Source organism: Pogona vitticeps, chromosome 1 (assembly GCF_051106095.1).
Source record: "Pogona vitticeps strain Pit_001003342236 chromosome 1, PviZW2.1, whole genome shotgun sequence".
Lineage (NCBI taxonomy): Eukaryota > Metazoa > Chordata > Lepidosauria > Squamata > Agamidae > Pogona > Pogona vitticeps.
Genome location: NC_135783.1, coordinates 324,660,917 through 324,675,644, shown reverse-complemented (window position 1 = coordinate 324,675,644; position 14,728 = coordinate 324,660,917). Strand labels below are relative to the sequence as shown.

General features: G+C 41.8%; 1 protein-coding gene across 18 annotated transcripts in view; it reads left to right on the top strand.

The window, feature by feature from the left end:
- CEP128 (centrosomal protein 128) overlaps positions 1–14,728 on the top strand; it is a 268,788-nt gene that overhangs the window by 48,634 nt on the left and 205,426 nt on the right. For all 18 annotated transcript variants that reach the window (XR_013540771.1, XR_013540772.1, XM_078383704.1 and 15 more), the window contains 2 exons: positions 1,386–1,515; positions 7,637–7,797. Coding sequence is in view for 16 of the 18 variants with exons in the window: in XM_078383704.1 (XP_078239830.1) it covers positions 1,386–1,515; positions 7,637–7,797 (291 nt within the window). In the remaining 2 variants the exon portion in view is untranslated. The remainder of the gene's footprint in view (positions 1–1,385; positions 1,516–7,636; positions 7,798–14,728) is intronic.

Here is a 14,728-nt window from a genome sequence, read left to right as displayed (position 1 = left end):
TTTTGGTTTGGACTCATTTTTAGAATTGCCTTGTAGAATGATTTGCTCTTCTGCACAAAAACATAGATGCACTATCGTGTGGGTATACTTCCTTCACTAGCTTATGGAGATCATATCTCACTTACCATGAAGGTGCAAGGCTAAATTAGTCAAAACAAAGCCTTCTGTCTGGCCTAGTGGCTACTTGCCAGCCCCACAGTTTATAAAGTTCATGGATTGCTACCCTATTAAAACAAAGATAAATTTCTGTAGAAAATATTTGAACCATGTGCAAAGCTCAGTAACTTATTCAAGCAATTAAAAGATTGCTCACAGTTGACAAGATGGTAAGGACTAATAAAAGAGTAACAGTCCAAGAGGCAAGGAGCACTCTGCTAGGGGGTGGGGAGAAGACTTTTTTCCTTCTTCAACATTATAAACCTATGCTGATGTGATCTTTATTTGCTTTAGATCTATGGCTCCCAACTTTGGGTCTCCAGATGTTCTTAGACTATCAACTCCTAGAAATTGCCAACACAGCTAGTGGTGAAGGCTTCTGGGAATTTTAGTCCAAGAACATTTGTGGACCCTTGGTTGGGAACCACTGCTTTAGATTATTGAGGTAATATTATTAATGCAACTTACTTAGTTGACAGTTATTTGATTTAGTTAATGTGTCTGCATTACATTTGTTAAAACATGAAATAGTTTAGCTAACTTCCTATTATTTTATTTTTTATATAGTTTGTAAATATGAAGTTTGAGAACAATTTAACACACACATCTACCTGTGCTTGTTCAGTAAAACAAGAAAATCTAGAGATTGTTCTGGACAGTCAGTTTATCTGTGTTGGATAGGGAAATAACCCAGAAGAAGGAAGAAAATCAAACTAGGTGTAAAAGTTTATCTGGCTTTTATTAAAATTAACCGTTTCTGGGATAAATGCCGGCTGTGATGAAGAGAGGCTTCTGAATGTTCCTATTCAATTCTATAGGGCTCTTAGGAATATGTTCAAGCATTGGACTTTCTAACCTAACAAGTGTGCCATGAGCAGAGGGTGAGGTTATCCTTGGAAGAGGTACTTTTGGGACTACAGCTTCTAGGATCTGTCAGCCAGCATGGCTTCTGAGAGCTGTCGCCCCATAAAAGTAATTATTCTAACATCTAAAAAACAATTTCTTATATCTCTGATATCCCATTATGAACAAAGCAAGTGTTGCATACATTTGGTTTGTTGTTGGGCACAGTCAACAGATAATTTATTATGGCCATGTTTTGCCTGTGCCTTAAATTTTTTTTAATACTGAAAATATCCTTGGAAATGTTCCCCATATTTAACTGAAATTCTTTCTAGTTTGTTTAAAAAGCCAGCACTTGTCTATGTATATGTGTGTGTGTGTGTTAGATTGAGGATCTCCGTTCCCAACTCCTTAGAGCAGAAGAGGAGCGTCTGAATCTACAGCATCAAATTACTCAGGTTGCCATACACCAGCGTCGTCTAGATGAACAGGGAGATGACAGGAGAAATCAAATAGGTAGGTTTCTCACATTCCATCACCTTGTTATTATACTGTATAGTGCCATGATTAGAACAGAGTAACTATGATGGCCATATTTTGCCGAAAACTATCACAGAGAGGGTGGAGTGTGTGTGTGTGTGTGTGTGTGTGTGTGTGTGTGTGTGTGTGTGTGTGTGTGTGAGAGAGAGAGAGAGAGAGAGAGAGAGAGAGAACAACATGTACATATATTTTGCAAAATTGTTTTTTAGAACTTACATGCATGGAACACCTGTCATTCACAATTTCAGTTCACTGGTTTCTTCTAATGACTCAAATCTATGAGTGTTCACAAGGAGGTTTTGGTGAAAACATGATCTTGACACGATCATATTGTTGTATGAAATAAATCTGAGTCATTAAAGAAGACACAGTGTATCAGACAGGAAATGTGCTGTGTGACCTTTTTTCCCCTTCTGGTTCCACTTAAAATACACTGAGCTCAATGATGTTTTGATTGGCATATAGTGATTTGTTTCTCTTATATTGCATTTTTATCTTTGAAGTGGTTTGTGGACATTTGGAGGCTCAGCAAAAAGTTTACATTTCATTTATGAAAGTCATGTTTTAATTCCAACAAAAAGACATGACATTCTAAGTGTTTTTCTAAAATTTAATTATCAAATTCTTAGTTTAACTAAAAACCCTGTTAATTGATATTGGCAGGGAGATTGCCAACCTTCTAGGTCCTTTGTCCCCAATTGTTTTCAAAGTAACAGGAAGAAAACTGAAGAAAACATTATTTTATGCCATGTTTACAGGCCTCCTAAAATATGTCGTTCAGTACCTTCCTCCAAGGGTCCATGTTAAGAACCTATAATCTAGGTTCTGATGTCTTATTTCCTGCTGAAGGATTATGATTTGCAAACTCAGACTGAGCCAAAAACCAGTGTTGGGCTAATACTGCAGTGACAGTGTGATAGAATTGTCATCTCCTCCCTGTGAACCCTTTATGTTGTTTGAAAACTGGCTCTAGTGGGTTTCCTACCCCTCCAGAATGGGTTTTTCAGGTAGATGATGGGCCCCTTCCGAAGTTTTCGAGTGGAAGCCTTCCATCAGTGGATAGCCACTTTGGATTTGGGTCTTAGCCCTGATTGATGAGGCCTGCCCTTGTTAACGTGGTAGACCTCTACTATCATAACATGTGTAGACACAGAAGAAAATTTGTAAATAGATATTCAGATGTTCACTGGAATTAACTGCTCTTGAAGCAATTCACTGAAATCTCTCAATTTATTTGACAGCTCAGTGCCATCTGTTATGTAAGCAAATGTAGACAGAAAACCAGCTATGCTTTGATGATTTTAGCCTTTGTTCTGTAAAGCATTGAACCACTCAGTACAGCTTGCTCTCCATATGTGTCTTGGTGGCATTAAAAATATTTATTTCCATCCCGGACCTTGTGTAACTGCACAGACAGAGGTTCTTGTAGTCTGGTCTGGTAGCACAATTTTCCTGCTGACGCTTTAATGTTGCCACTAATAGTCCCTTATCGCCCTCTAGCAGGGGAAACATTGAAGTAATTTATCTTCTGGACACTATAACAAATTTGGCTTGGCTTTTGCTGGAATAATTAAGAATTTTATAAAGTTGTGTTATTATGTATTCAATAAATTTGTAATAAAACACATATAATTGTTTGAATACGGAATAAATAAAAAGGATAGATAAATATTATTTACAGTCTAAAAAACATCTTTTTCTTTGATACAAAGTGAAAGTGACCTTTCTGGCAGTCAGTATAATGGAGAGGGCATGTTTTTGAATATTATCTCCTGTGGGTCAGTGAAGCAAAATTGTGCAATGTTGTTTTTGAGCTGGGGGTAAAGCATGAAACAGAATATTATCTTCACATATATTTTGGCCTGGTTAATACTGAATTAAACATCACTGTTCATTCTGATGCCTAAAGAAAGCAGTGTCCTAAGAGAGGAGAACTGAAATGTCTAGGTGCCTTCCTCACAGGTTCCTTCAACAATCTTAAATAATATTAAACAATTTTAAAGCTAGAATCCCAGTTGTTCTGAAATTCAGCACCTTGTCTGTGATAAAATAAGGGAGGCCATTCTCTAGAATATGCTCCCTTCTGCTACCCTTTGGTTGGTGGTATATTTGCAAACACATTTGAGTCAATGCATTTTTTTTCTTTCACTTCCATCCCAGGAAACATAGACAACTGTATTATTTCTCTTCCTACGCCTGCCACCCATTGTGTGTTAATGTATTATCTCATATCTCTAGTTCTTTCTGTCATTGTTAATGAGCTTCCTTTCACCAAGCCATTTCATGAATGTGGAGAGTAAAACCACTCCACACTACAGTAGGCAGACATGGCTTATACGTGAAGGCAGCTCTTCCATCTGGAGTTCCTCAAGCCAGTTCTTTGCATTCTTTTTCTTTATTCTGCAGCAAGACTGGGAAACACATGGCCTGCAGATGTTGCTGGATGGCAGCTCCCTTGATCTCTTACCACTGGCTCTTTTGGCTAGGACTGATGGGAATTGCAGTCCAACAGCATCTGTAGGCCACACATCCTCCCACCACTGTTCTGCAATGTGACATCCCCATGAACAGCATAAAACTAAGAGCATTTCATTTCATATATATGCATGTAGAGCTCTGTGTGTTTGTACTTTTTCAGACACACACACACACATGACTATTAGTATATAATATGTTTTATGTACGTATGTGTTTAGTCGTTTAGTCGTGTCCGACTCTTCGTGACCCCATGGACCAGAGCACGCCAGGCCCTCCTGTCTTCTACTGCCTCCCGGAGTTGTGTCAGGTTCATGTTGGTTGCTTCGCAGACACTGTCCAGCCATCTCATCCTCGGTCGTCCCCTTCTCCTCTTGCCATCACACCTTCCTAACATCAAGGTTTTTTCCAAGGACTCTTTTCTTCTCATGAGATGGCCAAAGTACTGGAGCCTCAGCTTCAGGATTTGTCCTTCAAGTGAGCATTCAGGGTTGATTTCCTTTAGAACTGATAGGTTTGTTCTCCTTGCAGTCCAGGGGATTCTCAAGAGCCTCCTCCAGCACCACAATTCAAAGGCATCAATTCTTCGGCGGTCTGCTTTCTTTATGGTCCAGCTCTCGCTTCCATACATCATGACAGGAAAAACCATAGCTTTGACTATTCGGACTTTTGTTGGCAAGGTGATGTCTCTGCTTTTCAAGATGCTGTCAAGATTTGTCATCGCTTTCCTCCCAAGAAGGAGGCGCCTTTTAATTTCAGGGCTGCTGTCTCCATCTGCAGTGATCATGGAGCCCAGGAAGATAAAATTTGACACTGCCTCCATATCTTCCCCTTCTATTTCCCAGGAGGTGATGGGACCAGTGGCCATGATCTTAGTTTTTTTGATGTTGAGTTTCAGACCGTTTTTTGCACTCTCCTCTTTCACTCTCATTACAAGGTTCTTTAATTCCTCCTCACTTTCTGCCATCAGAGTGGTATCATCTGCATATCGGAGGTTGTTGATATTTCTTCCGGCAATCTTAATTCCGGCTTGGGTTTCTTCCAGTCCAGCCTTCCGCATGATGTATTCTGCATATAAGTTAAATAAGCTGGGGGACAATATACAGCCTTGCCGTACTCCTTTCCCAATTTTGAACCACTCAGTTGTTCCATGACCAGTTCTAACTGTTGCTTCCTGTCCCACATATAGGTTTCTCAGGAGACAGATAAAGTGGTCAGGCACTCCCATTTCTTTAAGAACTTGCCATAGTTTGCTGTGGTCCACACAGTCAAAGGCTTTCGCATAGTCAATGAAGCAGAAGTAGATATTTTTCTGGAACTCTCTGGCCTTCTCCATAATCCAGCGCAAGTTAGCAATTTGGTCTCGAGTTCCTCTGCCTCTTCGGAATCCAGCTTGTACTTCTGGGAGTTCTCGATCCACATACTGCTGAAGCCTACCTTGTAGGATTTTGAGCATAACCTTGCTAGCGTGTGAAATGAGTGCAATTGTACGGTAGTTGGAGCATTCTTTGGCACTGCCTTTCTTTGGGATTGGGATGTAGACTGATCTTTTCCAATCCTCTGGCCACTGTTGAGTTTTCCAAACTTGTTGGCATATTGAATGTAGCACCTTAACAGCATCATCTTTCAAGATTTTAAATAGTTCAACTGGAATGCCATCACCTCCACTGGCCTTGTTGTTAGCCAGGCTTTCTAAGGCCCACTTGACTTCGCTCTCCAGGATGTCTGGCTCAAGGTCAGCAACTACATTGTCTGGGTTGTCCGGGATATCCAAATCTTTCTGATATAATTCCTCTGTGTATTCTTGCCACCTCTTCTTGATGTCTTCTGCTTCTGTTAGGTCCCTCCCATTTTTGTCTTTTATCATGTTCATCTTTGCGCAAAATGTTCCTCTAATATGTCCAATTTTCCTGAACAGATCTCTGGTCTTTCCTTTTCTGTTATCTTCCTCTATTTCTTTGCATTGTTCATTTAAGAAGGCCCTCTTGTCTCTCCTTGCTATTCTTTGGAAGTCTGCATTCAGTTTTCTGTAACTTTCCCTATCTCCCTTGCATTTTGTTTCCCTTCTCCTCTCTGCTATGTCTAAGGCCTCGTTGGACAGCCACTTTGCTTTCTTGCATTTCCTTTCCTTTGGAATGGTTTTCGTTGCTGCCTCCTGGACAATGTTACGAGCCTCTATCCAAAGTTCTTCGGGCACTCTGTCCACCAAATCTAGTTCCTTAAATCTGTTCTTTACTTCCACTGTGTATTCATAAGGGATTTGGTTTAGATTATAGCTGAGTGGCCCAGTGGTTTTTCCTAATCTCTTCAGTCTAAGCTTGAATTTTGCTATGAGAAGCTGGTGATCAGAACCGCAGTCAGCTCCAGGTCTTGTTTTTGCTGACTGTATAGAGCTTCTCCATCTTTGGCTGCAGAGAATATAATCAATCTGATTTCGATATTGCCCATCTGGTGATTTCCATGTATAGAGTCGCCTCTTGTGTTGTTGGAAAAGAGTGTTTGTGATGACCAGCTTATTCTCTTGACAAAACTCTATTAGCCTTTGTCCTGCTTCGTTCTGAACTCCAAGGCCAAACTTCCCTGTTGTTCCTTTTATCTCTTGGCTCCCTACTTTAGCATTCCAGTCCCCTAGAATGAGAAGAACATCTTTCTTTGGTGTCAGTTCTAGAAGGTGTTGTAAATCTTCATAGAATTGTTCAATTTCAGTCTCCTCAGCAATGCTGGTTGGTGCATAAACATGGATTATTGTGATGTTGAATGGTCTGCCTTGGATTCGTATTGACATCATTCTATCATTTTTGAGATTGTATCCCATTACAGCTTTTCCCACTGTTTTGTTGACTATGAGGGCTACTCCATTCCTTCTACGGGATTCTTGCCCACAATAGTAGATATGATAATCATCTGAGCTGAATTCGCCCATTCCTGTCCATTTTAGTTCACTGATGCCCAGGATGTCGATGTTTATTCTTGCCATCTCCTGTTTGACCACCTCCAGCTTCCCAAGGTTCATAGATCTTACATTCCAGGTTCCTATGCAGTATTTTTCTTTGCAGCATTGGATTTTCCTTTCACTTCCAGGCACGTCCACAGCTGAGCGTCCTTTCGGCTTTGGCCCAACCACTTCATTAGCTCTGGAGCTACTTGTACTTGTCCTCCACTCTTCCTCAGTAGCGTGTTGGACGCCTTCCGACCTGAGGGGCCCATCTTCCAGCGTCATATCTTTTAGCCTTTTGTTTCTGATCATGGGGCGTTCTTGGCAAAGATACTGGAGTGGCTTGCCATTTCCTACTCCAGGTGGATTGCGTTTAGTCGGAACTCTCCACTATGTCCTGTCCGTCTTGGGTGTCCCTGCACGGCATAGCCCATAGCTTCTCTGAGTTACTCAAGCCCCTTCGCCACGACAAGGCAGCAATCCATGAAGGAGATACGTACGTATATGAAGGAGATATGTCCATGAAGGAGATATGTACGTATAGGCCATGTTAATTGGACACTTGCACAGATTCCATTAACTTTCTATCAATTAAGTTTACCTGTTGCTCTCTCGAAAACTCTGTTTATGTGTACCTGCTGTTTGGGGTGTAATATTTCCTATTTCAAATTGTGCCATGTATTCCAGTGACTCCGTGGTCTGACCAAGAGAAGAAAGAGCTGGAGAAACAGATCTGGGAACTGAGAGAAAAGCTAAGTCACAGTGCTGTAATGTCAGAGATAGAGGAATTAAAACGATGCATAGAGCGCAAGGACAAAGAGAAAGCACAGCTTGGAATGCAAATAGAGGTAAAATGCCTTTTAAAATGATAATTTTTGAGTCCTTTTAGTTTTCAACTGGCCTTATGTGGCAGAAATGTCGGGCTTTCCGAACATCAAATTAAGTGGCAATCCTACATTAAGATGAGAGCTTGCATGAAGGAACTCTCCCTGCATAGGCAGGGAAGAAAGAAAAATGATTCCTGTACAAGAAAGCAAGCATGTCAGGAAGAAAGCTAGCCACAGCACCCTTCTCATGAATACTTGGTTTTTTATGTGCGGGTGATTGTGAGTGGGTGCAAGCAGTCTAGAAATAAATCAGTACATTGGTGATTCAGTGGGCATAACTCCAATCTTCAGGCAGGAGATATGCATAAAATTCAATAAGATAAAACAAATCCAAAGTGAAATGTTTCCACATGAAATTTCAGAGGCTGAAGAGGTTGTTTTACAACCAAATGATTCATTTCGAATTTGTTTTTACAAAAAATTTAATGGGCATTGGCTGGTCATATTTTTTAATATCTATTAATACTCAATTCTGCGTATCCTAACAAATAATCTGATTTGGTATACTCTAGCTATGGCTTTGCAGCTTACAAAACTGCAGAATTATAAACTTAGATGGGACCTCAAGGGTACCTAGCCCCAAGCCCCTGCCAGTGCACAAATCCATGACAGTCAGACCCAAAATCCTTCTTTTGCTGCTGTTTGGCTGCATCACCAGGCGTCTTATAACCAATCTTACACAAATATAAAGACAAGTTTTGTCGCATACAGGGAAAAGATCTTTTTCCATCTACCATCCTTATGTCAATATGTTGGCCTGTGATAGAGTTTTGTATTAACACAAGCCTGGGCCACTTATACATACTGCAATTGTTTCTGATTTGTAGCTAAGCTTGTGGTTAGCAATAAAGCCAAATAAGAATGCTTTTCTGTGCATAGAACAGACATGTAGCAGTACCTAGCAGATTTAGCTTCTTTCTGGCTATCTATAGAGACAGCCCAGATTTAGCTATCCGTTAATCGCATGGACATCGTTCTTCTTCTACACAGTTGGTAGATTCTCAGGCTGAAATCTCATTCATGTAAGTTCCATGGTGTCATCAGCTGAGACAAGTTTTTTGGAAATTAAAATTTCTTTCTATCCTGTAGTACCCATGAATCGTGAATAATCCCTTACATTGTGGGAGGCTGTGGGACAGGAGGAGGAGGTCTTTAATTGCTACCAGTGACTTCACTGAATGCAACAGTTTTTGGTAATTGAAGTCTTCCCCCCTCTCATTCAATAGCCCCAGCAGATTCCTGACAATGTGGAGACTTTGGGACAGGAGGGGAAAATATTTAATTTCCAAAACAAAATTACCCCAGTTGGTGACACCATCATATAAGTATTATGCCATGGAACTTCCACAAACAGGATTTCAGCCTCAATGATTTTGTTTTTGGAACCTTTTGGGTGCACAGTGTCGCAGTTGCACAGTCCAACTCCATATTGGAGGACAGCTGGTTTTGAATCTTAATTGTCAATCGTACTTGCATCCATCCACAAGATAAAATGGAGGAGAAGCTGCCTCTGGGAACTAATGGTTGAAATTCTATTGGTTCGTATAGTAATTCACAACTGGAGGAGGTCCATTGGATCAACTCCTCTGTTAAGTTCCATTGATTCAATGGGTCTGCTCTGTTTGCAACGTACTACACTAAGCAACAGGATTTCAGCCATTATAATGTAACTGTCTTTTGAGTTATCATGAGCCCATGCATACATAACTTCTGCCAGCAGTACTGAAAAGAGTAAATGTTTTGTTGTACCTACTTTATTTATTTATTATAATATTTTTACTCAGCCTTTCTCCTTAAAAAGGACCCAAGGCAGCTTACATCATTGAAACACAGTATTTAAAAGCTAAAAACGGTAAATATATAAACAGTAAAAAAGAATCAGACAAATATCTTATTAAAATGGTAAACAAAATCAACACCAAAAACAGATTCAAAACAACGGCACAACATCCAATCGAAAAACTCCCAATTTAGTTAGCCAATCACTAAGGGAAAGCCTGTCTGAAGAGAAAGGTCTTTGTCTGCTTCTGAAAGATAGGCTCAGCTTGGCCTCTTATGATAGCGAGTTCCAAAGTCTGGATGCAGTGGCAAAGGAGGGCCTCTTTGTCCCCACCAAATGCACCAGTGAAGGGTGATGAAACCAAGAGAAAAGCCTCCCTTGACCTTAACACCTGGGCATGCTAATAAAGGGAGATACAGTCCTTGAAATGCTTTGGACCCAGGTCTTTCAGGGCTTTGTAGGTTAATTCAGTACTTTGAATTGTTCCCAGAAATAGATCGGCAGTTAGTGGAATTGTATGTGAGCCCTGTAACCAGCCCCATTTAACAATTTGGCTGTAGTGTTTTGGACCCACTGAAAGTTCTGAACATTTTGCAAAGGCAGCTCCACATAGAGCGCATTGCAGTAATCTAGCCATGATGTAATCAAGGCATGTATCACTGTAGTCAGATCAGATTTCTTGAGGATCAGGCGCAGCTGGCTTTCTCATTTTAATTGTTCAAATGCACTCCTGGCCACCGCCGAAACCTGAACATCCAGGCTCAGAGATGGCACTGTTTCAAATCCCAAAGTTCAGACACCCAAAAAACATAATTGCTGCATTTACTAGTTGTTCTGAAGGTCGTGATTCTGATAACTTCTTTCAGATGAGTTGTACAAAACTGTTTATAAGTCAACCTGAGGCATCCTGCACTGATTGCTATGTGATGTTTCCTATGTGAAAGGTTATACATCTGAAATATTGAGGTTATGAACATTTTGTAAAGTGCAAGGTTTTTTTTTAACATTTGGATTTTAAAGATACCCTTGGCACAGCTATTACCCTTTGAAGATCAGAACTCCAGTTAATCAAGTTTGAAAAGTATAAGTGAGCAATCATTAGAGCAGCAGTATTTAATTTGGCATAGCAGTGCATTTGAAAGTAACATTTAATTTCCTTTATAACTTTGTGATCAGGTTTGTATTGGAAGCTGCCAACTTGCTCAAAGCAATGTTAAGAACAAATCAGAGTTCAGCAATAATGTTGTCAACTATAACTCTAGTAAGAACTTCTGTGAAACAGATGGCAGAATAACTAGAATCTACTCCAAGTATAAAATGCTCATTACTGTAAAACTGGTTGAGAGATTGATCTTTGGTTTTTTTAAAAAGCTAATATTCATAGCCTTCTTGCTTTGATGGGAATCAAAGGAATAAAATTAAATTATTATAAAATATTAATACTCCCCTCCCGCAAAGATTTAAAGATTTTACAACTTGTAACAAAAATTAGGTGCTGAAGCATTGAAATTGCTGATTGCATTTCCTGTTTTACCATAGTTGTCTCCGAATATAATAAGAGTACCAAATAAACTGATATACGCAAAGAGAGCAATGAGACTTTATCAGAATTTAATTTTGTGGTGGATCACAATTTAGCTGCTGCTTGGCTGCTTAACCATTTCTAGTAATCTGTTCTAGAAAAATATTGATAGAAGATGTGTGAAAATGCTTGTTTTTTGCAAGTTTTAAATTCACAAGCTTTAAGGTCTGTTTCATAATTTATTTATTTATTTATTTGATTTATTTGATTTATACCCCGCCCATCTGGACCAATGGACCACTCTAGGCGGCTTCCAATATAAAATTAAACAATAAAATACAACAGATACATGGCTAATACAAAACAGCTAGAATAAACTAAAAAATAGGAAAATACGAAGAAGAAAATCAAGAATTGGCTGGAGGGAAGGCCTGAATAAATAACCATGTTTTTAATTGGGTTTTGAAGATGCCCAGTGTAGGGGCCACGCGAATTCCTGGAGGGAGATTGTTCCAAAGGCGAGGAGCCACCGCCGAGAAGGCCCGGTTTTGTGTCTTCTCCTTCCGGGCCTCTCTCGGCGTCAGGCTTCTCAGCCTCACCTCCTCACTCGCATGGGTGATCCGGGTAGACCTTGGTGGAAGTAGGCGTTCTGCCAAGTATCAAGGTCCTAAACCATTTAGGGCCTTATAAGTAAGCATTAGAACTTTGAAGTTGACGCGGAAACAGATGGGCAGCCAATGCAATGCAGCCAGCGTAGGAGAAATATGATGGTGTTTTCTCACTCCAGTAAGGAGTCTGGCTGCAGCATTCTCCACCACCTGAAGTTTCCGCATCAGCCTCAAAGGCAGCCCCACGTAGAGCGCGTTACAGTGGTCTAATCTTGAGATTACGAGCGCATGTACCAAGGAGGTGAGCGCCCCCGAGTCAAGGTAGGGTCGCAGCTGGGCAATCTGCCAGAGATGGAAGAAGGCAGTGCGGACTACCGACGCCACCTGGGATTCCATGGTGAGCGTCGGGTCCAAGTGTATGCCCAAGCTACGAACCCCACTCTTCGCGGCCAAAGTGACCCCCCCAAATGTGAGAGAGTCACCCAAGCCACCTACCATGGGGGCACCCACCCTCAAAACTTCCGTCTTATCCGGGTTCAGCCTCAGCCCGTTCTCCTGCATCCATTTCAGTACAGCTTCCAGGCAGCGCTGAAGGGACAGGACAGCATCACCTGCAGTTGGTGAGAAGGAGATGTAGAGCTGGGTGTCATCGGTGTATTGATGACACGAAGCCCCACACCCCCTGATGACCCCACCCAGCGGTCTCATATAGATGTTAAACAGCATTGGGGAGATGATCGACCCCTGTGGGACCCCGCAATTGAGGTTCCATGGGGCCGACACATTCTCCCCAAGCTGCACTCTCTGGGGGTGGTCCCCCAAGAAGGAACGGAGCCAGGCCAGTGCCAGGCCACCGATTCCCAGCTCGGAGAGCCTCCCCAGGAGGATACCATGGTCGATGGTACCAAAGGCCGCTGAGATGTCGAGGAGGACCAGCAGAGACACTTTGCCCCTGTCGGCCTCCCTCAACAGGTCATCGTACAGGGCGACCAATGCCGTCTCTGTACCATGGCGCGGCCTGAAGCCCGACTGAAATGGATCCAGGGCATCTGTTTCGTCCAGGTGAGCTTGGAGCTGATCCGCCACCACCCTCTCGACCACTTTGCTCATGAAAGAAACATTGGCGACGGGCCTATAATTGCCAATTTTGTCCGCCGCCAAACTAGGTTTCTTTCTTATGGGCCTAATGAGTGTTTCTTTGAGGGCAGAAGGAAACCTGCCCTCAAGGAAAGACCCATTTATTATTACAGTGGCCCATTCAGTTGTTATCGGCCTGGCTGCTTTGATTAGCCAGGCCGGGCAAGGGTCTAGGGAGGAGGTGGTGGCTCGACAGCGATCAAGCACCCTGGCTACAGAATCAGGCGTGACAGGCTGAAAGGTGTCAAAAGTTACCGGGTGAGACGGAGCGCTGGACATCTCTGCTCAACTAACAAATCATATAACACACATTTTGTTTCTCGCTGTTACCCTCCAAGGGAAATGGCAGCAGCTGCAGGAGGCAAAAAGGAAACGGATTATTTCCTTCTTGATATGACATTAAGTCACAAAAGACTGTGAACTTGAAAACTGCAGTAGTAAAACAGCCTCCCATCTGATCTATTATTTAAAGTAGTGCCTCCATCTGCAGATCTGACAAGGTTGTGTGCCTTTTCCAGATGGAGTTGGGCAAGCTTGTTTCAGAGGAACAACTTCACCTTATGGTGATTAGGGAAAAAGTAAGATGCATCCCTGGAATGAGAGATATATTTCTTCTGATTATCCAACAGTTGTTATCCAGGAATATTGAATTCCAAACTGGGAATTCTGAGAACTAAACCTTGTTCACCCAGATAAGCTGCCACGGTCTGTTAATTGCATACAGTTTACTGGGGGACCTCTAAGACAGACTGGGTGGAACATGAATACAATCACACAGTTTCTTGTGACATGGGAGGCTAGAAGTATACTGACAGTATTCTTCTTATGTATATGTTAACATCCTGATCTAACCAGGAAGGACATGACAAGTCAGAGAATGATCAGCATGGATTCTGTGGCATGAAGCTGCTATTAGCAATAATTCTGTTGATTACTATGGCTGGAATAAGTGCTTTTGCTATTGCAGTGCAGGCTGTATCCCTGTCAATAGTGGATGGATATATATTGAGAGGGATGCCTCAGGCTGTATACATCTAGCAACCCCACCCCATCCCAAATATTAACCATCTGAGGCATTGGCTATGATCTGGTGGGGTTATTTTATTGAAATTCTATTTATTATGAAACCACTTCCAATTGTGTAACTTGGAAAGGTGGTGAAAGGGAGAGATCCTCTTCTTCTGAATCTCTCTTCTCCGGCGTCCAAATATTTGCCCCAGGGAAACATTTTGGAATAGGGTTGGGCACAGCACTGAAGGCAGATGATAGAGGAGAGGATGGGAGGGATGGTCTCTTGTACTCTTGGTTGATCTGGTACACAGAGCTTAGCAAAAAGGAAGGGAAGACTCCCTTCGGGTAAAGTAGCCGAGAAATGGCTGCACAGTCACAGCCCTTTGATCCTGGAGCCCTTTCATGGCTGCTTTATCCACTTACTAAGCCCTATGAAAGGGCTTCAGGATCAAAGGGCTGCAATTGTGCAGCCTTTACCCAAAGGGAGCCTTCCTTCCTTTTTGCTAAGCTCCATGGCTTTACAAGAGGCAAGAAAAAGCGGCGGTCAAAGGGAGCCCTTTGATTCCTGCTTTTCCCTTCCTTTTACGAAGCTCCGTGGCTTTAGCAAAAGGAAGAGAAAAGCAAGGATCAAATTTTCTAATTTGGGGTTAGAAAAGGGTGTGTGTGTCATCTTATACATTGGGTCATCTTATAAATGGAAAAATATGGTATTTGGATTTTAAATGCAGATTATTTCTCCCATCCAGAACTGGCCCTTAGTTTTGCTTCCTGTCCCAAGTTCTGCCCCACCATTGTAGGGAGCCAAAAAATTTTCTTTGTGAACTTCTGGCTCGT